The sequence below is a fragment of the Camelus dromedarius genome, chromosome 20 (assembly GCF_036321535.1).
Source record: "Camelus dromedarius isolate mCamDro1 chromosome 20, mCamDro1.pat, whole genome shotgun sequence".
Taxonomy (NCBI): Eukaryota; Metazoa; Chordata; class Mammalia; order Artiodactyla; family Camelidae; genus Camelus; species Camelus dromedarius.
The window spans coordinates 3,336,228-3,357,129 of NC_087455.1; the positions used below are offsets into that span (position 1 = coordinate 3,336,228).

Consider the following 20,902-nt stretch of genomic DNA (forward strand, 5'->3'; position numbering starts at 1 on the left):
GGAGTCCCCAGGCTTGGCCATGCGGTCTGCTTTGGCCACCACAGTGCATTCAGGAGTGACGTAGGATGTCTCTGGGCAGAAGCTTTCAGGACCATGGCGAGAGCTCTCCGGGTCCCTCTCCCTGTCAGGGATTGTGGAGGCCTCAGTCAGGGGAACATCTGCCAGTCTGGGTCTCAGAGGGCAGTGAGCAGAGCTACCTGTCAACTCACACAAGCAGGGGACAAGACTTTGTAACTTGAGCTACTGATTTTTTTATTTAAAAATTTTTCTGGTACCGTTATGTCTCAGTTCAGGCTGCTGTGACAAAATACCACAGACGGTGGGGCTCACACAGCAGACATGCATTTCTCATGGTTCTGGAGGCTGGGAAGTCCGAGAGCGGAGGCTGGCAGGTCCAGTACCTGTTAAGAGCCCTCTTCCTCATTTGCAGACGGTCCTTTCTCACTGTGTCCTCACACGGCCAAGGGGGTGGGTGGGGGGAGAGAATGCTCTGCTCTCTTCCTTTCTATAAGCGCTCTAATCCCATTATGAGGGTCCCACTCTCACAACCTCATCTAAACCCGATTACCTCCCAAAGACCACCAAGTGCCGCCACTTGGGGTTACACTTTCAACATAAGAATTTGGGGAACACAAACATTCAGACCATAACATGCTATATAATCTATTCCATTCTGACTAATTCAGAAACTGATAAGATTTGTGGGGGGCCCTCTCCAGGTATGATTTCTCCCCTCCTGTCTGGCTCTGGGCCCCCCACAGATGCCATGATTTTTCATTGTAAGCTCTTTGGGGGCTCAGATCTGATTGCTGAATGCCCCTGTGTTAGTCTGGGTCTCCCAGGAAGCAGATGTTGAGATGCAATTGAACACACAAGAAATTTACTAGGGAGACACTTGTGAGAGGAACGAAGAGGGAGCCAGGAGAGGTCGGGGAAACATCACACCGTGATGCAGATCTGGCCCCAAGTGAAGGAGGGAGGGAGATGGTAGGGCAGAAGCTGAATACTCAGTTAAATTCAGCTGTCAAAAGGCTCCTGCTCAGAAATGTCAAACAGGGAGGGAGATGAAGCAAGGCCTGACCCCAGAGCCTGGCCTGACCTTCCCCTGGCACTTTCTGTGGTGGCTGAGATGCCTGTGCTGGGTGGACCACAGGTGAGTATGGCCAAGCATGGGCTACACAAGAGAGGAAGTGGGACGGGGTGCTGAACTGTGGATGGTATTGCGGATAGTGGGCCACAGATGCCAGCACGATCATGGTACGTTGGTCTGTGATGTATGACACCTGACCTCACCTTTGCAGCCTCCAGGGCCTGGACCAGGAACTGGTTGAGTAGATGCTTAATAGACGTTCGTGTCAAGAAAGAATGAACATATGTATCTCTCTTCTGGTCCTGAAGGCCTCAGACTCTAAGATACAGTCTGGGAGAGAGAGACTTGGGGGTGGAGACACCAGGGAGGGGTCCACCCGGGCCAGAGTCAGGGAAACCTACTCTGATCATCTCACTCCTGCTGGTCACCTCTCCCCGCTTCTGTCTGATCTGCCCCCACGTTCTCCCTCCTCTTTGACTCCTGCATCTCACCACCTTCTCTCTGCCCTCCACGTACCAGGCTCTCCAGCCTCCTCTCTAGTCCCAGATGTCCCTCTCCTTCTCTCTGCTGTCCCAATTCTCCTGCTGCTGCCTCTGCTCTGCTGGGTTCAAATTCCTTGGGACTGTTATGCAGTCACCAGTCACTAGTGCCCCTGCATTTGGAGAAGCAGCAGCAGCTTACGAGAGAGTGAGGTTCAAAGCTAGGGACGGAGACAAACACGACCAACTCACCTTCTTTCGATGCTCACCTGTGCCAGGCACTCTGCTAGGTGCAAAACGCACCACATCCCCATTTCAAAGATGAGGAAACTGAGACTCGGCTAAAGTGACAAGCCCAAGGTCGAACAGCCAGCTTACGGTGGAGCCAGGATTCAAACCCAGGATTGTCGGACTCCAGAGCCCACCCGTTTGCACTACCTCAAGCTGTGCTGGGCTGGTACCTGGTTCACCTCATGGCTTTTCATCCTCATCACCACCCGACTAGCCAGAAGCCTCCATTCCACCCGTTCTGCAAGGGAAGAGCCTGCGGCTTGAAGTCCAGGGACCTCACCCAGGAAGTTGGTGCTCAGATCAGAACCAGGTGGGCCCCAGTGTGCAGACTGAGTCCTTGATCACCACAGGTCACCCCTCCAAGCACTCTTCCACCCCAGCATCATGGTCCTGATGCGCCCTTGCTCGAGTCAGTCTTGACCTGGGGATATTTGCTCATGCTGTGTTGGGACGGCATGATTGTCACGTACTCGGGAAGGAAGGCATCTCTGCCTGGCTCTATCCGAGCTGCACTGAGGGAACTAAGTGTGACAAAAAACAGAAGTGCAGCCTGTGATGTGGGCTCAGTCTCCTCTCTGGGCTCCTCCGTCCCTCTAAACTCCTCCCCAAACCCCCTTGTCTTTGCTCCCTGCTCCCTTGAACTTGACTCTTAAGGGAGGTAATTTTTTTTTTAACTTTAGCATAGTCGCTTGACAAGGCTGTGTTAATTGCTGGTGGACAGCGTAATGTTTCAGTTATACATATATGTCTATTCCTTTTCATATTCTTTTTCATTACAAGCTATTACAAGGTATTGAATATAGTTCCCCTGTGCTGTACAGTAGGACCTTGCTGTTTATCTATTTTATATGTAGTAGTTAGTGTCTGCAAATCCCAAACTCTCAGTTTATCCCTGTACCCCTCTTTCTCCCAGGTAGCCATGTTTGTTTTCTATGTCTGTGAGTCTGTTTCTGTTTTGTAAATAAGTTCATTTTTGTCATTTTTTAACATTTCACGTGTAAGTGATAATCATATGGTGTTTTTCCTTCTCTTTCTGGCTCGCTTCACTTGGTAGGACGGTCTCCAGGTCCGTCCCTGGTGCTGCAAGCGGCACGACTGTATTCTGCTAAGGGGCACCTTACGTCAGCATCCATGGGCTTTCGGGTGTGAAAGTCCATGTTTCCCAGGACTGGGCTCGTTGCTGAAACGGTGCTAACTTTCTGGGGAAGATGCTTAGGATTTTTTTTCTTTTGTTTCTTTATATAACCCTCTACTATTTAGATTTTAGGCAAAAAGTATTGTTTGTGATCAAGAATAAATAAAAAGGATGAAATGATTTTTAAGAGTCAGTCATTCAACCTGCCACCATTAAAGAGCGTGTAGTCATCGGGTGGAGGTGCGGGAGGGGCTTGGGGAACTGGGGGCCCCTCCTGGTGCTGTGTCATATAGGTATGACCAGGACAGGTCTGTCCTAGGTCACTGGAGGCCGGACAGCATCAGAAGCTGCGGTGCCTTCACCCAGCTCACCCCCGACACCCAGGTGCTCTGTGAGTGGACCTCGGCACCCAGCAAGAGATGCTCAGCGGTGGCCTCTGGGAGACTGGGACGTGAGCTACACCACACAGCATCCCCTGAGTCTTCAGAGTCATCAGTGTTGGAGGCGTCATTGCTTTAATTGGCCATCCATTTCTTGGGGGCCTTTCTTCCCCCGGGTCGGAGAGCAACCCAGGCACCCTGTGCTGCTGGTGCTACTGGATGTGGGTGCCTGGTACCGTCCACTGAGGCGTATGTGCCTCAGTTCCTCTGCACACATTGCACGTGTGGACGTCTGTGAATGCACAAGTGAAATCCATCTTCCTTCCACAGCCTGAGAGACCCTTCACAGTCTGGCCCTGCCTCCTGTTCTCCTGGGGGCCTCGGAGCCCTGGCCTCTGACCTCATCTTGTGCTACCTTCCCCTGGGCCCACATCCCAGCAGCATCTGCCTTCCGGCTCTTCCCTGAACAAGCCGAGGTCCTTCCACTGACCCCAGGGCCTTGGCACAGGCCTTCCCCTCTGCTTAGATGCCCTTCCCTGGAGCCAAACATGTCATTCAAGTTTCAGTTCAAATGCCATCTCCACGGGGAGGCCGTCCCTGACCACTGCACCCAGTATACCTCTCGGGCCAGCATACTTTTCGCTGCCCTGTGTTTCTCACCTTCCTGCAGTCACCTTTCTCCGGCTTACCTTGCTGGCTGACTGGTTTATTGTCCACTCTCCCAGCAGGACGTCTACTCCGTGACAGCCGGGATCTTGCTGCTGGCTTCCCAACACCCTTCACAGATGCTGGAGGCAAGAGCTGAATTGTGGAGCTACATAGACTCGCGAGGGACCCTCTGAGGGGACCTGGGCTCAGGGGAGCCAGGAGGTGGATGGTGTTCCAGCTCTGCTGACAGCAATGACTCCGTGACCTCCTGTAAGTCCCGGGGTTTCTCTGGGCTGTGATTTCCTTATTCATCAAATGAGGAAGGAGACTTAATTGCCAGCATCCTTTCTGCCCCCGGGAGGATGCTTAAACCCCTTCTGTGTGTGCATCCTCAGAGCGTAACTGCACCTGCTCCGTGCTTATCAGAACCAGAGAGCTGGGGATTAGCCAGTTTCACAGCCTGGGGACTGGCAGGCAAAGTCCCCTCTGCTGGGAAGTCCTCCGGGGTTCACCAGTCTAGGCTGGTCTGGGCTCCCACAGCCCCCACCTGACGCACAGGTTCCCAACTCCAGACCTGCCATCTCCTGTCCATCCTGTGTCACAAACTCCCAGCACCTGCCTGGCACGGAGACCCCAGTCTGGCAGGTGATGTTGGGACAGAGAGCAGCTTAGAGGCAGAGAAAGCCTCTCAGAAGCACTAGGCCCCTTCAGAGCCCCGGGGCATGAATTCAACTCACTGGGTGTTTCCTGAGCCTGACACTGTGCTGGGGACACAGACAGGTCAGATCAGACCCTGTCCCAAGAAGCTTGAGGCCAGAGCAGGGGACAGAGCAGTAGTGCTGAGGACAAGGGCTGTTTTCTGGGGGAGCACACAGGCTGTTCCAGACCCCGCTTGGACCAGGAAGGCTTCCTGGTGGAGGTGCCTGGGGAACAGAAGGCTTGGGGACTCTGGGGGCCTCTGGAAGCACCACACCCTCTCTTCCCTCTCCCTGGGAGTTGACAGGCTTGTAATGACACAAACGCTACACCTGCGAGTCCCCGAAATAGCAGTGTGTTCAGGGACGCCACGCCTCGCTGCAAAATCACTGCCACCTTGGCTGCGTTTGCAAAAATACCTTCTGCCACACAAAGGTGAAAATGGCAGAGGCGAGAACCAGGCTTCTGAAAAGGAAAAATATTGAAACACCTTCCGCAGGGATCTGTAAACTCTCGGCACAAGCACGGTGATGGCTCCATGTGACTGGGCTAAAGTTAGCTCCCCCCAGGAGGGAGCCGGCTGCGTAGCAGTGTTCCCACCGCGAGCATGTGGCGGCTGGCACTGCTCCCTGGCCGGCCGGCCGGCGGGCAGGGAGGGGGGCGCGGAGGGCAGGCAGCGGGTCCTCTGGGCAGGACGAGGACCTACACTGCGCATCCCCTCTGCCGGGAGCCGCACGTGCCTCCCTCCCTGCACTTCATCCCGATGGGGACGGGGACAGTTTTTCTCGCCTCATCTAACCAACCAGGAGAGAGGCACAGTGAGGGTCCCTTACTTGCCCACGGTCACACCAGGTTAAGACGACAACCTTGGGGTTTGGACCTCGGCCGTCTGGTATGGAAGCCAGTGCTTATTCCGCAGCCTGAGTGCAACGTGGGGTCCGTCTGGGAGAACTGACCTTGCGGATGATGGAATGTTGGTCACATCCCACGTGCACTTTAGAGACAGGTGGCCTTCCTGGAGAGGGTCCCCAGCCCTGCCTTCACACCCCAGCTTCGCCCCTTCCCTGTGCTGGACAACTTCCGGGTGTTACTGTCCAACCACATCAGCGACTGCAGGAGATGATCCCAGCTCACGCCCAAGTCCAAGATGAGCAAACTCGACTGGGCTGCTTTCCCAATGTCCCCAAACCATTGTTTTTGTTTATTTTTAAGAGCAGATTTTTATGTTTAATTTTAGTTTTAGTTATTTAGCACAGTCAATAAGGAGGCAGAAGAGTTGGGTTCAACAAGTGTCCCCTCTCCACGGGTGTCTCATTACTTGGGGTATTGGGTGGCGAGGTGACTGAAAGGTCACCAATGTCACTTCCGGGCCACCAGTGTGTCGCTCTCGAATCCATCTCATTAATCTAGTCAGCAAATGCCCAGCAGCCTCTGCTCTGCCAAGCCCCAGACATAGAGGCTGGGACAGGATGCCCTCCTCGCTGCGCAGGAGGCCCTGCTGTGGGCACGAACACCCTGCCCTTCCATCTCTTTTGCCTGGTTTTAGAACAGCCTCCCGCGGGTGTCGGCCCTGCCACGCCAGCCTCGGTCAATGAGACCCTCCCGGTGGGCACAGGGTCCACGCTCCCCCAGCAGCCCCTCTCGGGAGCTGTCAGCTGGTGAAGCCTCCGCCGCTGGCCTGACTGATCCTGGCAGCAATGGGGCTCCGCGGGGAACGCGATGGAGCCAGAGTGGAGATGGGCAAGGGCTCAGGCCGCACTAAGACTGAGCTCCGCTGATCACACTGTCTCCAGTAAAGAAAGCACGCATGTGTGTCCAGGTGGCGCCGGGGGCCGCCCTGGTGCGGAGGAGGGGGGCTTGGCCTGCCCTTGTCTCTCCCTCCTTCCCTCATTTGCCACGTGACCCTAAGTCCCAGCAAGCGCTGACTGGCTCCCTATCTACTCGGTGGAGTTCCCACTCTTGAAAGTCCTCTAACTCTGACAGCTGATCAGATCCACCCTGAGACTCGGCTCTGCACACCAGCCATCCCGGCAGCAGTTTAGAGCATGAAGCACCCTGGTGTCTTTGCCCACGTGGTCACAGTTGGAGACCTCACTGCACACGGAGAACTTTGGGGTTCAGAACTCCCCAGTAAGATCCCGTAGGGCTGGAGGTCTGACAACCCACAGGTCACAGGCTCTGACTGTCCACTCTGTGAGCTGTCACTGCCCCTGACAGGACATTCTGGAACCCTCTGGGCAGACTTAGCCAGGCCCAGCCTCAGTTTCCCTGTTTTGTCATTGGCTCTGCCACGTGTGTCTCAGAAGCCCTGGGCCATCTTCTTGCCTCCCTCCCCTCTGATCCTCCCTACATCAGCCCTGGGACTCACCCTGGCATCTTTTGGATTTCATCACAGAGCCAATGAAACAACTTTGAGCACCTCCTGTGTACCAGGGGCCGTGCTGACGCACCCTTTTCCTCCTCAGGTTCTTGCCGTCACACCAGTTCAGCCCTGCCAATGCCTGGAGAGAAGGACACAGCTCCCCGGCCCCGGCCCTACCCCCGCAAATGGCCTGCAGTCAAGGCCACCGTCTTAAGCTTAGAGCTTTGGCTTCATCACTGGCCAGATGAGGTGACGATGGCTTCACAGAGCCATCATGAGTCCCTGGTGCTCAGCTCGGGCTGAACACCCAGCACGTGCTCAAGAAAGGCTCATTCACTCAGAATCAGCCCATCAGGGTGCCAGACACCCCCATGACACCACTCTCTCGCTCAAGAACTTCTCATGGCTCTCACGTGGGGTGTAAACTCTTCTTTGCCAGTTCAGCAGGGGCCAGAGTGGTGATGGCCTTGAAAGGAAAGGGGTGAGTATTGAGCCCAGGAGGAGCCCTGTGTATACTCTTGTGTTTCACATTCTCAGGCTGTAACAGATCCTGGCCAAAGACGGGGCTGGGATTGACTAGCAATGTCTGCCATGGGCACGGGCCAAGGGCAGGCAGCCTGAATGCCAATATTGGTGAGTGCGCCCTTGGCCCCACTCCCCTCCCCTGTTTGAGCTCTTGTTGCTCTCTCCCTTCTCTTCCACCTCTGTCTTTCTTGTTCTTTCTTCTCCTTGTTCATTGCTTCGGACTCCCCAGGACATCAGAGTCAAGGCTTAAGCCTTGGGGACTCTCGGGGTCCTGGCAGGCAACCACCTCTGCCATCTGCAGTTTTTTTTCCTTTCCCTCTTCCGCATCTACTTCTTCCTGCCTTCTGATGAGAGCTCTTGCTTGGGGTGATGGCCTCAGACCCACTGGCACGTGAACCCAGCTCTGCTCTTTAGTTCTTATCAAACATCTGACCGTGCAGCTATGGTGTGTCAGGTCCTACGTGACCCAGTCGAGGCAGGCACGGCCCATGCCCTCGAGGAGCTCACAGTCTGGCAGGGGAGATGTGTCAGGCACCAAAGAGTCTCACAATATAAGTATGTGCAGGGACATGGGAGTCTTGTCCAACCTGGGGACAGGGGAAGCTCCTGGAGGAGATGCTGCCGGAGCTGAGTCATAAAAGGTGAGGAAACAAGGGCCTGAAGGGGAAAGGGAGAGGCATGCAGGCAGAGGGAACAGCAAGAGCAAAAGCAGGGAGGTGTGACATGCTGAGGAGACTGCATTGGGTGGTTGGAGAAGGAAGCGGGAAGGAGGGAGGCAGGAAGAAGGAGGCAGGAGCTGAATTGAGACGAGGACCCAAGGACAGCTCTGAGGGTGGGAATGCCATGGGGTGGGCCTAGACTTAACCTAGGAGCTCCTGGAGGCTTCTCAGTGTGGCACTGCAAGGGTCAACATGTTCAGAAGGAGGCTCTGGCTGCAGGTGGAAGAGAGATGGGGATGCTCAGCTGGAGGCAGGAGGACCTGGGAAGGGCTGGAGGCCACAAAGATCTGAGCTAGCAGAGGGCTTGTCTGTGTGGGGCCAGAAGCAGAAGCCAGGCCTCCTGCCTCCCTTGCCCCACTCTCTGGGCTGGGCCAGTGGTTCCCAAAGAGTGGGCCCGGGACCTGGTTTTGAGGCCAATTCTGTGCCCAAAGGCTGATTCCACGGTCAGATGAATTTGGGAAATGCTGCTCACAGAACTCTTATCTGAGGGTCATGAAAGCCTGTTAGCAGACCGAAGGCTCCCAGAAGTCCTAAATCCCCCCCTGCTTAATCTGGTTTTCCCAAACTGTGTATAGTCACGGAGCTTCCTCAGTGACACACATACTCACATCCCAAAGAAGAGTCTGGGAAGTTCCTCGTGGGCCTGGATGCCTGGCTTCAGTGTTCTCCTCTATAATCGGCCACTGCTGGAGTCTAGAGTGAAGACAGGCCATCAGCTGCAAGTGTCGTGGGCCACGAGGACTCGGTGGAGTCTGGCAAAGCTGGGAGTGAAGGCAGGAGCCGACAGCACTGGCGCTGGGCCACGAGGAGGGGCAGGGGCATCACAGGCCGCCTCTCGGTTCGGAACCGCTGGTCTTAGTGCCTCACTTTCCCCGTCTATAACATGGGGACGATAATTCTGCATCCTTCGCCTATTTCAAATATGTGGGCGTTAATATCACAAAACATTAAACACTTCCAAGATGTCAGGATGTCCTGGGAGCAGCAGACAGCTCCGGCTCCTTGCCTGCAGACAGGACCTGCCCTGGACCAGCACTGACCGATCTCAGATGGAGGCACCTGGGCATCCGTCTGGGAACCTGGCCTAGAGCGCTGTACCTCCCCACCTTCCTCCCCTGGGGGTCCACTCTGACTCTGTGTGTGGGACCAGAATAAAGCGGCTGGCCCCCCTGGATAAGACGGTAGTGATTCGCAGCCCCAGGGCTATGGACACACCCACTGTGTATGAGGAACCTAGCAACAAGCAGGCAGTAGATAGTTATAAAACCATGATGTTCTTTCTCTATTATCTAATTAGATATATTCGTTTTTACTAAAGAAGACAGTGAGGTCCAGGGAGGTCCAGGGATGGATCACTGGAGGAGCACAGGCAGGCTGCCAGCTGGCAGGCACCAGCAGCACCGGTCTGCTTGGGACCAACTCACAGTGGCCTAAACCAGAGTGGCCTAAACCATTTGCTCCCAGAAGTGGAGCAGCTCTTGTGTGCCCTGAAGTCTTGCAGCCTCAGTACCTGCCTCCCTCCCTCCAACTTGGTTCCTCATAAAAATGCTTCCCAAGGGCTCTCACTGGTTAAGAGGTGAGCCACGCCCAGCCAATCACTGTGGCTAGGGGAAACCTAGCTCAGACTGGCCACACCTGAGCTGTGAATGCACCTCCAGACTGGGCTGGAGTTGGTGCTCCCAGACCACAGGAACAGAGAGGGAGGTGGTCTCCCCAGAGACACTGTCACCGCCTAACCTCTGTCTGGACTGTCATGGGGAAGCAACCTGAGCAACTGCCTTGGGGATGAGTGCTGGGGTCACAGGGAAGATGTCAAGACCCAGGCTCTGCTCCAAGGAGCTCACCTCCACCTGCAGGTCAAGACCATGGAAGGAGAGTGCAGGGTGAGGAGAGGAGTTTGGGTGTGGATGGTCAGACCAGGAAACCCTCCTCTTCCCCCCCACCCCCAGATCCCGCCAGAGGCCGGGCTCCCCCAGCTCGTTTCCCTTGAGTCCGAAGGCCGCATTTGGGAGAGGGGGCAAAAAAGAAGCAGCAGCGTTTGGGAGTGGCCTGTGGCTGTGCATGGTTCTATGAACTCGGGGGTCGGAAGGCAGCTGGGTCCTTGAAGGAGCGCAGGGCAGAAGCCAGGAGGAGTCTGAGCGCTTGTTTTGGATCAGAAGTGCCTTGTGTCCCTGAGCTGGTGATCCTCTCCCGCTGGAAGTGTTCCCATCTGTAAGACAAGCGGTTTGGACTAGTTTATCTCTGAGGTCCCTTCCAGTACGCACGCAAAGCGGCTCGGTTTTCCTGAAAGGCTGTATGTAAACTGAATAAAACTGACTCTCTATAAAGCTTGGAATCTGTGGGTGGAGAGCATTCCTTCCCCGGCTCCCGCACCTGCCAGTGGACACAGCTTGGACTTTCCTACACCGGGTTGGCTCAAAGCGGGGCGACGTGTGGGTCGGAGTCTAGTGCCCCCTGGTGGCGCCCAGGAGGGCAGGCCGCTTCCGGACGGCGGAGGCCCGACGGCTGTGACTCAGGGGTAGCGCCGCGGCAGGGCGGCGGGAGGCCCGACTGGGGTTCCGACGTGGGCCGAGCCACGGCGCAATTAATTACCAGCTGCTGGGAATCCTTGTCGCCCGCTCGCGGTGACTCACAAGGCGGCCAGGCTCGTTCGCTGAGCGCGGGGGCCTCGGTTTCCAAAATGAATTCTGAGGAGAACGCCTGCTCTGGTGGGGCTCCCCGCCCCCGAGTCCAAGGGCGTCCTCAGACCCAGCAGAGACCCGGCAGCCCAGACGTCGCCCACAGCGCGGCCCCCCTTCCCCGGTGCGCCCGGGGCACAAGTACCCGTGAGGCCCCAAAATGTGGTGGAGAGCATCCCAGCCTGGGAGCCTCCGTGAGGCACAGGGTTCCCAGACTCACTCTGAGTCCTGTGGACAGGGAGCCCGAGCACGGCCCGAGGGGGTGACCCAGAGGGATCAGGGTTCCCGGAGCGAGATGCACGAGGGTTGAGTCTGATTCCCTGGCCTACCCCTTACAGCCCACAGCTTGCTTCTGCCCCGCTTCTTAGCCCGCCACTGGTGGGCGCCCCTTTCCCCAAGTTCCATCTCTTTCTTGGCTGGTCGCCCGACCAGGGAAGGGAAGCCTGGGAGTCTCCGCGACTTCGCCTGCCCAGTTCGAGCTCCATCGCTCAAGAGGCGATTAAAGTAGCCGGTGGTCGGAGACCCCCGTCGACTATCTGAAGGGAGACGGGGAAAGAGGGCAAAGAAGGCTGATATGAGAAGGTAAAGTCAGGTGAGGCCTCCTCTCTAGACTCAAGGAATAGCTGCGCCCAGACCGAGCCACCGGTTTCTTGTCCAGGCTGGTCCCGGGAGGCGCCGTCGCGCAATGCGAGGAGCAGAGGGTAGGTCAGGGTTGAGTTATGGGCGCACCCCTCGCCCAGCCTCGGGGAACCAAGGACTGTTTCTCGGAAAAGCAACAGGGAGTGGACAGAAAAAGGGGAACGCAGCGTCTTCCCCAGCGGCCCGGATCCCAAGAGTGGCGGCTTCTTTCATCCTCAGCGCTCTCCCGGGAACGGCTCTGGTCCGCCGGTGCTGGGCCACCCGGCAGGCGATGCTCTCAGGGTCTGATGCAGCCCTCAGGACCCCACCACGCGACGAGGAGGTGCCCCAGGCTAATGACACGCGCCCGCGCTAGGTGGCTGACCCCGGGGGAGCCGCGGGAGCCTCCGCGCTCCCGGAAGCCCACGGACCCTCCCCTTGTGCTCCTACTCTCCGCCGGATCTCTCCCCTCCCTTAAGCCGCATGTCTGCCATCTCCGGCGGCATACCGTTTCCTCCCCCAGCCCCGGGTCCCTCAAACTCTCCGCCTCGCGTGGCTGCATGTGCTCTCCGGGAGCTGGGCTAGAACTGCCCAAGCAGCCTCATTTATCCTCCCATCCCCCGCCGAAACAGGCTGCTGGCTCCGCCCCCTACCCCCACTCAGGCGACACCCAGTCCTCGGCCCGCCTCCGCCCCCTCCCCGGCAGCACCGGCCGCCCCTCCCGGGCTCCCTTCGCGTGCGCCCTGCGCCGCGCTCGGTCTGCAGCGGGAGCCGCCGCGGCTGCCTCGCCAGCTGGCTGGGGACCAGGCGGGAGGTGGCGCGCCCGGGAGGCTGCGGGAGGGAGGGAAGAAAGGAGGGAGGGAAGCCGGGCCTCGGCGTAGCCCGGCCCCCGCCCCCCGTGTCCCTCCCGCTGAAGCGGGGCTGCCGCGCGCTCGCGCGCGCGCGCGCGCGCGCACACAGACACACACCCTCACACACACACACCCACACACCCTCTCTCACACACACACACACACGCCCTCACACACACACACACACACACACACACACACACACACACGCCCTCACACACACGCACACCGGCACACATACGCACAGACACGCACACACACTCGGGCTCCCTCCGGCGCGCACGCACGCCAGCGCCCCGGGTAGACCAGCGCTGAGGCCGCCTCCCCGGACGCCCAAACGCCGGAGGGCCCCAACCCCGGCGCGGCTCATGCGCCGGCGCCCACCCCGCAGCTCCGCGAGGCCCGCGGGACCCCTCCCGCCGCCGCCGCCGCCGCCGCCGCGTCCGCCGCCCCCGGAGGAGCGGACTGGCCAACCGCCGCCGAGTCGTCCCCCAGCTGCCCCCGAGGCCGCTCCGCCGCGGGCCCTGCCGCCCGGGGGCCGCGCCCCGCTCCCGCGCCTCGGGGGCTGAGCCGATCAAACTTCGTGGACCGGCCGACGCCTGGCGGGGACCCCGCCGCGTCCCGGCGCGCCCGGGTGGACGCAGGGCGCTCGGACCTTCGGGCAACTGGCTGTCCAGCCCGCTGCACCTGCTCGGCCCCCTACCCTCTCGCCGGGGACTCCGGAGACGCCGCCACTTCGCAAACTTTTTCACCCCCACTCGAGGTGGGGCGCGGAGGGGTAAAAGGGGAAGGAGGTCCCGCGGGGCGCGCGCAGACCTGCGGGCTCCTAGCTGGGCACCGTCTCCCCGGAGCCGGACCCGGAGGGGCGCGGGCCCCGGCGGCCGCGCTCCGGCTCCGGCTCCCGCCCCTGCTTTTCCGGCGGGAGCGGGGGGCGGGGTGCGGAGGGCAGCGAGGCCCGCGCGGTGCCCGGCGGGGCCTCCGTGCATGGCCCTGCGCAGTGGGGCGGGCTGCTTCGGCCCGGTCTGGCGCAGGGTGTCGGGGCTCCCGGACGCCTGGCCCCGGCGCTCGAGCAGCCTCCTGTGCCTGTCCGCCTTCTCGCCCGAGCCAGGGCCCGCGCCGCCCCTGCCCCGCCAGCCGCCTCGCGGTGGCGGCGGCCGTGGCGGCCCCGGCGGAGGGGGGCCCCCCCAGCCTCCCCGCCCCCCGCCTCCCCGCTGCTGCTGCTGCTGCTGCCGCTGCCGCCGCCGCTTACAACTTGGAGGCGGCGGCGGCGGCGGAGGAGGCGGCGGCGGCGGCCGCCGGGCGCTGCAGTGGGACGCGCGCGGCTGCGAGCCTGCGGGACATGCCCCCCGCGCCGGCTCTTTGCTGGCGGCCATGAAGAGGCAGAACGTGCGGACTCTGTCCCTCATCGTCTGCACCTTCACCTACCTGCTGGTGGGCGCCGCCGTCTTCGACGCCCTCGAGTCGGACCACGAGATGCGCGAGGAGGAGAAACTCAAAGCCGAGGAGATCCGGATCAAGGGCAAGTACAACATCAGCAGCGAGGACTACCGGCAGCTGGAGCTGGTGATCCTGCAGTCGGAGCCGCACCGCGCCGGCGTCCAGTGGAAATTCGCCGGCTCCTTCTACTTTGCCATCACGGTCATCACCACCATAGGTAAGGGCTGGGCGCGCCGCCGCCCGGCTCCCCGCGTCCCGGGAGGAGTCCGGGGAGGCGGCTGAGCGCGCGGCGCAGGGCTGGGTGTGGGGCGCCGAGGGTTAAACGCAGCCTGTCGCCGGGGCCCCTCCCGCAGCGCCCCCTCCTCTCTCGGGAGCCCTCGCCTCTCCTGCGCCTCCGCGCCGTCTCACCCCTAGCGGACCCCACCCGATGCTCTCCTCCGCGCCGGTGTCTGGGCCGGGCGTGCGAGCCCGGAGCGAGCGTGCCGGAGCCTGGAGGGCGGAGGCGCCACTTTTGCGAAGAGAGTGGAGCGCTAAGAATAATCCCAGAGCAGACACCCACCCACCCACCGCCCCGGCGCGGGCTGGGCTGCGCGGGGTTCCAAGCCTTACACTTACTACCTCTCCGGGAGTTGGGGAGGGCTGGCCTGGCACTCGCCGCGCAGAGACCGACTCAGGTGGCAGGGGGACTGCTCTTGGAGCGTGGGATGCGCTGACCCTCGCCAGCCTACAGCCTTCTCCGAGCCCAAATTTCAGCTTTCCTCCTTCCTGGCTCCTCTTCTAACAGTGCTGGAGCCTGGCTGTGCCAGGCCCCTGGGAGGAGAGAGTTTGCTACTTGGTGATGGGGGCTGTGGGGGGAGGGAGCGGTGGTGGTAGCCAGGTGAAAGTCTCTAGGAGCAAGGAGGTGCAGGACAGGGGGGCAGGACCAGCCCACCCCCAAGCTAAGCCAGTGGTTAAGGCAAGTCTGTGTATGTCCCAGAAGCCAGGGAAGTTCAGCCCTGGTTCCGGGGAGAGAGTCCAGTTCGTACACCCTGGGGATTTCTATGGGTCCCGAGCCCAAAGGTGGTGTTCATGAAGCAGTCTCTAGTGGGTACCTAGGGCAGGACCCCTACTTAGGCCAGGGGGTTCAGAGAACTTGCAGCCATCACACTTTGAGACCTGTGGGCACTAGAGCAGGTCATTCATCCCAGTGGCTGTGGGGATGCCCTCCTGACAGGGCCTGGAGATAGGGTGGTGCCTCCGTGGTTTGCAACTTGTCCCAGCATGGTACCAGGCCTCTCCACGGCCACCTCCTTGGACCTGTCAGGGCCAACGTGTTGGCTCAGGGGCCGTCTCTGTTTTGCTCCCCTCCAGTCCTTTATGCCCCTGTGCTCTGAGAAGAGGCCTCCTCTTCCCCATCTTTCTCTCCGTCCCTCTGGCCTGACTTCTCCGGACCTCCTTCTCTGATTTTCCCCCTTGATATTTTTCTTTCTCTGGAAAGCTCTGCATGCTGCAAAAACAGGATTTCTCAGTGCCATATGCAACAGGAAGCACCAGCACAGGACGGCTTGTCTTTCCTTCTTGGTTGAAAAGACTTTTTAGAGAGTCATCTTGTTCGAAATGTTTAATTCATTGGTGTAGCTTTTTCCGTTTTCAGAAGGAAACTGCCCTTCTGTTGTCTGCATAACCAGCTTTGCTCCCTTTTGCCACACGCCCTTGGCCCAGCGGCCAAAACACAGAAAAGTCCTTGCTTTCCCACCCTGGGCTTCCAGCTCCTGAAAGGGCCAGCTGGTCATCACCATCATTTCTGTCTTTAAACTTCCAGCGTGAGCTGTGGAGGTAACAGATGCGCAGGCCGGCCTTCCTGCGGGGCAGGGGCTTGTTTCCTGGAGAGCCAGAGAGCAAGAAATATGCCTCTAAAACTGACCACCCCCTGGGCAGGGGAAAACTCATCACCCCCGAGACGTGCCTAGGGTGATGTCGACCCCAAACAGATGAAATCTGTGAGCTTGCTGGTCTCCAGCAGTGACATGAGCACAGGGAACGTTCGGCTGGTCCCAAGAGTTGAACTGCAGCATCCAGGAGAGGGCTGGAGTTAAAATCAAACCCAGAGATGTTCCCGTTTACCTGATAAAGTGCTTATCTTTGTGTTTATTGATTCTGATTGGCCGATCTGAGCATCTGCTTCAAACGGTTAAGGCTCCAAAGAGAAAACCTCAAGGCACTGGTGGCCGAGTGGAGGGTGTGATCCTAGGCAGGGGTGCGGGTGGGACTCCGGTCAGCACCAGAGCAGGGGGGCAGAAGATGCCTGTGCTGACTTTGTCTCACTTCCTGTGTTGAGTTTCCAGCTGATTTTCTAGAAAGGCTGGAATGTATGTGTAAGGGTAGGAAGAAAAAACTGTCCTAGCTCTGCTGCCCTGTGGTGGAAAGGTGCTGAACCCGGAGTCTGCTGACTGGGCTTGGAACCTGGGTCTAGTCAGACTGGAAGACCATGGGGGGTTGTTTCCTGACTCCCAGCCTCAGTTTCCCCATCTGTAGAAGGGGTGTGACAGTGTAACCGCCCACTGGAGTGGCTTTGAAGGGCCGCTGGGATCCCTGGTGCCCGCAGCCGCCTGGAACAGTGCAGTGCGCCCTTAGTAGGCGAGAATCTGTGATTTTTGACATCGGCCGACCCGCAGATCCTCTGCCCTAAGAAACCGCTTAGCTCCTAAGAGCCCGTATTTGTAGGAAACAAAGCACCTTTCTAGTTAATTCTGTTTGTTTTCTTCTTCTTCTTCTTTTTTTTTTTTAATATAAATGCAAATTAAGGTGCTCTTAGGCCTAGAACAAAACCCAGCCCCCAGCCAAGCCCTCCAAGGAACTGTCGCTGATTGGACAGCGACATTAATGAGTCAGGTGCATCTTCAATGGGTGTTCTTATTTTTAATCTAACCTTGAATGATTTCTCGAGAGAGCTTCAACTTTGACCTCGAGTCTCCGAGGTGGGGCAGGAACCCCCGGCACTCGGCCTCTGTTAATGAACTTGTCTTCCCAGATGAGGCTATTAGCTCCCTCTGTGAAATGGATTTTAAGAACATACATAATTACCACCCTGCCTGGGATCTGTGGCCGCGTGCGTCTTCATAAGAGGCTTTGGAAGGCTGTCACACTGAATGCCACCCAGCTCTCCGGGGAAGCCCCAGGCGCGGCCACCTTTGTCCTGGGGAGGGAAGAGCACCAGTCCCCCGGGCTCTGGATGGGCAGACGCATTGCCGTCGTTTGCCTGGTTCTGGGTGCCACTCCTCCCCACTTGCTGCTTTTGATGTCTGTGCCACTTGTGGGAACTGCCCAGGAGGTGATACTGTTGCGTTCTAAATTTGGCAAGCCCCAGACCGTTGGAACTCTCCATCATGTTCAAGATGAAAAGTCCTTCTGCGCGCCCCGCTGTGCTTGTCTGATTAGCGGGACGATTGGAAACACCCCCTCCCCACTTTCTAAGCTGTTGGTAGCAGTGGTGGGAGCGGGGAGGGGGGCCAGGGCCTGCCGGGACTGCAGAGCGCCTGGGCTGGATTTCTCTGCTGGGGGCTAAGGCCCGGGTGCGCAGGGAACCCCCCGCAAACTCATCGTCTTCCTACCGGAGGCGCTTTTGGCCAAAATTGTGTCCCACACTCAGCTACTACTCTAGCAACAGCAGGGATCTCCAGGCACTTCTTTTTTGACTGCGACATGTGTGTTCTAAGTTGTTACCACCTTCAGGATCATCCAGAAGAAACTGCTTAGAATTCAGATCTCATCTGGAGGATCTAAGGACGATTTAAAAACTGGTCCTCATGAGGGGAGGAGGGAAAGAAGAGACGTGGGTTTTGTGTTTCTGCTGCTGTTTAGAAGCAGGGAGACTGACATCAGGGCCCTTTGGGTCCCTCTGAAGGCGGGCTGGCTGCCGCAGGGACTGAGGGGCCTGGCCCAGGAGCCGGGGTCTGCTGGCCGGGGTGGGGCACACTCGGAGAAAGTTGTTCTGCCGCTTTGCTTCCTTGCCCGAGGTCCCCCACCTGCTTGAAACCAGAATGCAGGGGGGCGGGGGGGGCACACTCCTTTTCTCTCATTCCTACCTTGAACCTTGAACAGAGCGTTCAGCGAGCGGAAAGCATTTCCCGCGTCGTCTTCTCTCTCGCTCTCTCGGGTGCAGTTTTTGAGACGCGGTTTATACCCTCGCTGCATGCCTGCCCCAGCCTCCCTGTGCCACCTCTGAGGCTCTGGGGACCATCTAGATGACAAGATAAGGCCTGGCCTTGAGGCCGGAGGGGAGCTGGAAACGCAAACAGTTGGGTGCAGTCCAGCCTGAAGCGCAGGGACAGCTAAACTCAGTTAACCCTTCCGTCCTGCTGGTCCAGACCACTGACTGGGAGCCGCCCCCCGATGCTCAGTGCACCCCGCGTTGTGCCCCCCGCCTCCGGGCCTCTCCCAGTGCCAGCATGGCCGATGTCAGCCCCAGGCTGAACCATCTCCTCCCTGCCCCTGGAAGCCCAGCACAGAGCCCAGCATGCAGTGGGCATCTCCGGCAGGACTGCGGGATGGAAGCAGGTCCAGAGGGCACGCGACTTTGCCCACGGGCCCTTACTGCACCCCTGGGGCTGGAGGCAGTAAAGCCCCACTTTGCAGATACAGAAACCAAGGCCCAGGTGAGGCAGTGCACACAGAGGCAGAGGGCCCAGAACTCCGCGGTCAGGGTGTGGATTCCACCCAGGAGCCAGGGAGACGACTGTGGAATATTCCATCTGTGTCCTCCTGCTTCTCCCTTTGCCTCCAGTGTTCAGGAAACCTGCTCATCCAGGGCCAGGTGAAGGGCCTGTCCACCCAGCACACACACCAAGGGCTGGACGGGAGGGTGCAGGTCTCCCTGTGACTTACGGTGTGGCAGCTGGCCCTGCGCGGGAGCACGAGCTGCCGGTGTTCAGCCCCTCCTCCCAGGCCCTGCCCGGGCCTGGCCTTCCTCGATGTGGCCCTGGCCCTCCAGTAAACCTGGCCTATTTATAGATGTCCTGGTGGAGGCGGAGAGGTGGGTTCTCTCTGACTTTGAGTGACCGAAAAGAGATGGCTCTCCTGAGGTGTGTGAGACACCACGCTGAGTGCCGAGACCCACAGGTAGCAGATGAGATCCTGTGTACCAACACCTGTCACCTTCACCTACTCTTTCCTGGGGCGGCCTGACTTGCACAAGCCAAGCTGGGGGAGGTCAGAGCAAGAGCAGGAGCCTCCGTGTACATCTCTTCCCCTATGGACCCGTGTTCACACCTCCACCCAGCGTCCCCTGTGCACGGAGTCCTCCTGTCTGTCCTGCTCTGTACATCTGGGCATCCATCAGTCCCCCCCTCTGTGCATTCACATACTCATTTGCTCCTTCCCCCGAGCACTCACGCAGTCCCCTTCATGTGCACTCTTCCCTCCATCTGTGGGTTTTCCCCCAGCTCCTCTATGTGCCAGGGACAGGCACTGTGTGCACCTGAGGTGCACAGTGGGTGCCCCTAGCAGGGCTCAGGACGTGTTAAGGCCTTGATGGCGGCGGGGAGGTGGTGGAGGAGTGTCTTCAGGTTGTCCCAGCCTCATCTCCTTCCTGCCAAATGGTCAGCCAATCCCGTATACTTTTAATTTTGAAAATTTTTAAGAACAGACTATTCATACTGAGAACTGCACATATCACGAGTGTACTGCTCAGTGATTCCTGTAAACAAGCTCTGCCAAGCAGCCAGCACTCAGACCAAGAAACAGCATTACCAGCACCCCAGATCTGCCGGCATCAGCCAGCCTTTTCTTGAATGCCTCTAGTGACAGGGAGATCATTACTTCACATGTGATGAAGTATGTGTGTTTAGCTGAGTGTTGAGGTTATTATGTGATGTTCTGATCTGGTGAGCATCTATGTAGAAAGAGGTGTGTGTGTGTGTGTGAATTGGAGGGGGGACTTCTCTTAAAGGGCTGGCCTGTCTCTGTGGTAGTCACCTGAGGAGGAGCCAGGAGGTCTCTGTTTATAAAGTGGAACTCGGGGGCCCAGCCCAGGAGAGAAGTGGGAACCTGGCACACAATGTGTGGGTGTGTCTGGAGCGGGAGGGTGTGTGGAGGTGGTCCAGGGTATGACTGGCACGGGGAGCCTGGATGGACAGGCGGCCAGCTCAGGGAACCTACCCCACTGAGTCAGAGCACAGAGCAGCCCCACGCTTTGTCCACACCAGCCTTGCCAGAGGACCAGGGAGAACGCATGAGGAAATGAATGCGACGCCTGGTCTCAGCAGTGCCCTGGGAGTTAGGAGGCAAGGACCCTGGGCTGACAGAGGAAAGGCAGTGGGCACTCTTGAGAGAGTTGGTGGGCAGAGGATCTGGGACAGGAGAACTGGGTCGAGGGTCTTCCCCTCTACCTGGTGGGACATCCTGCTCCCTACCAGCCGTGGGTGTGGAGTAGGGGGAGTCTGGTGTCCATTTCCTTGAGGAATTTTGTTCAAAGTTCCCTTTTCCTGCCTGTCCCACCTCTGGGACCCCTGCCTGTAAGAAGTTTTCCCTTTTAAGCTAAAGGCACCCACTCTGTGGCTTACAGTTCTCCAGAGGAATGGCTTCCTGCCATGACCGTCCTTAGGAATTTGAGGACGGCCCCAGGGCCCCTGAGTTTCTTTGGATAATGCCTTGTAAGCCAGGCCCCACTCCTCTGAGCAGTTTTGAGGTGCGCGTGTGCTCTCCAAGTCCAGCCTGATCGCGTGGGGAGTGCGGGACGTCACCTCCCCTCGCCCGGCAACATACTTCTGTTAATGCCTCCAGTTAGTACGCAGCCCCTCCCTGCATTGACATGTTTTGAGTGTCTGACTCCTGCGAGCTTCTATCATGTGCTCCTAAGGGGACTTAACTGTAGTCTCTGTCTCAGATTGGGGTGAGCCCAGGCACTAGCCCTGAGGTTGATCACTGATCACAGAACAGCCCTGTGTTGTGGACCCGGACAAGAAGGACGATTGATGGAGACATTGGCAGCAGGGGAAGATGAGAAAGCTGAGGAGT

At 58.5% G+C, this 20,902-nt stretch overlaps 1 protein-coding gene across 1 annotated transcript in view; it reads left to right on the plus strand.

Moving 5' to 3' along the window:
- The first annotated feature begins 13,843 nt into the window (after positions 1 to 13,843).
- The window catches only part of KCNK9 (potassium two pore domain channel subfamily K member 9), an 82,296-nt gene continuing 75,237 nt past the window's right edge, over positions 13,844 to 20,902 (plus strand). The window contains exon 1 of the mRNA XM_031439677.2: positions 13,844 to 14,126. Coding sequence (XP_031295537.1) covers positions 13,844 to 14,126 — 283 coding nt within the window. The remainder of the gene's footprint in view (positions 14,127 to 20,902) is intronic.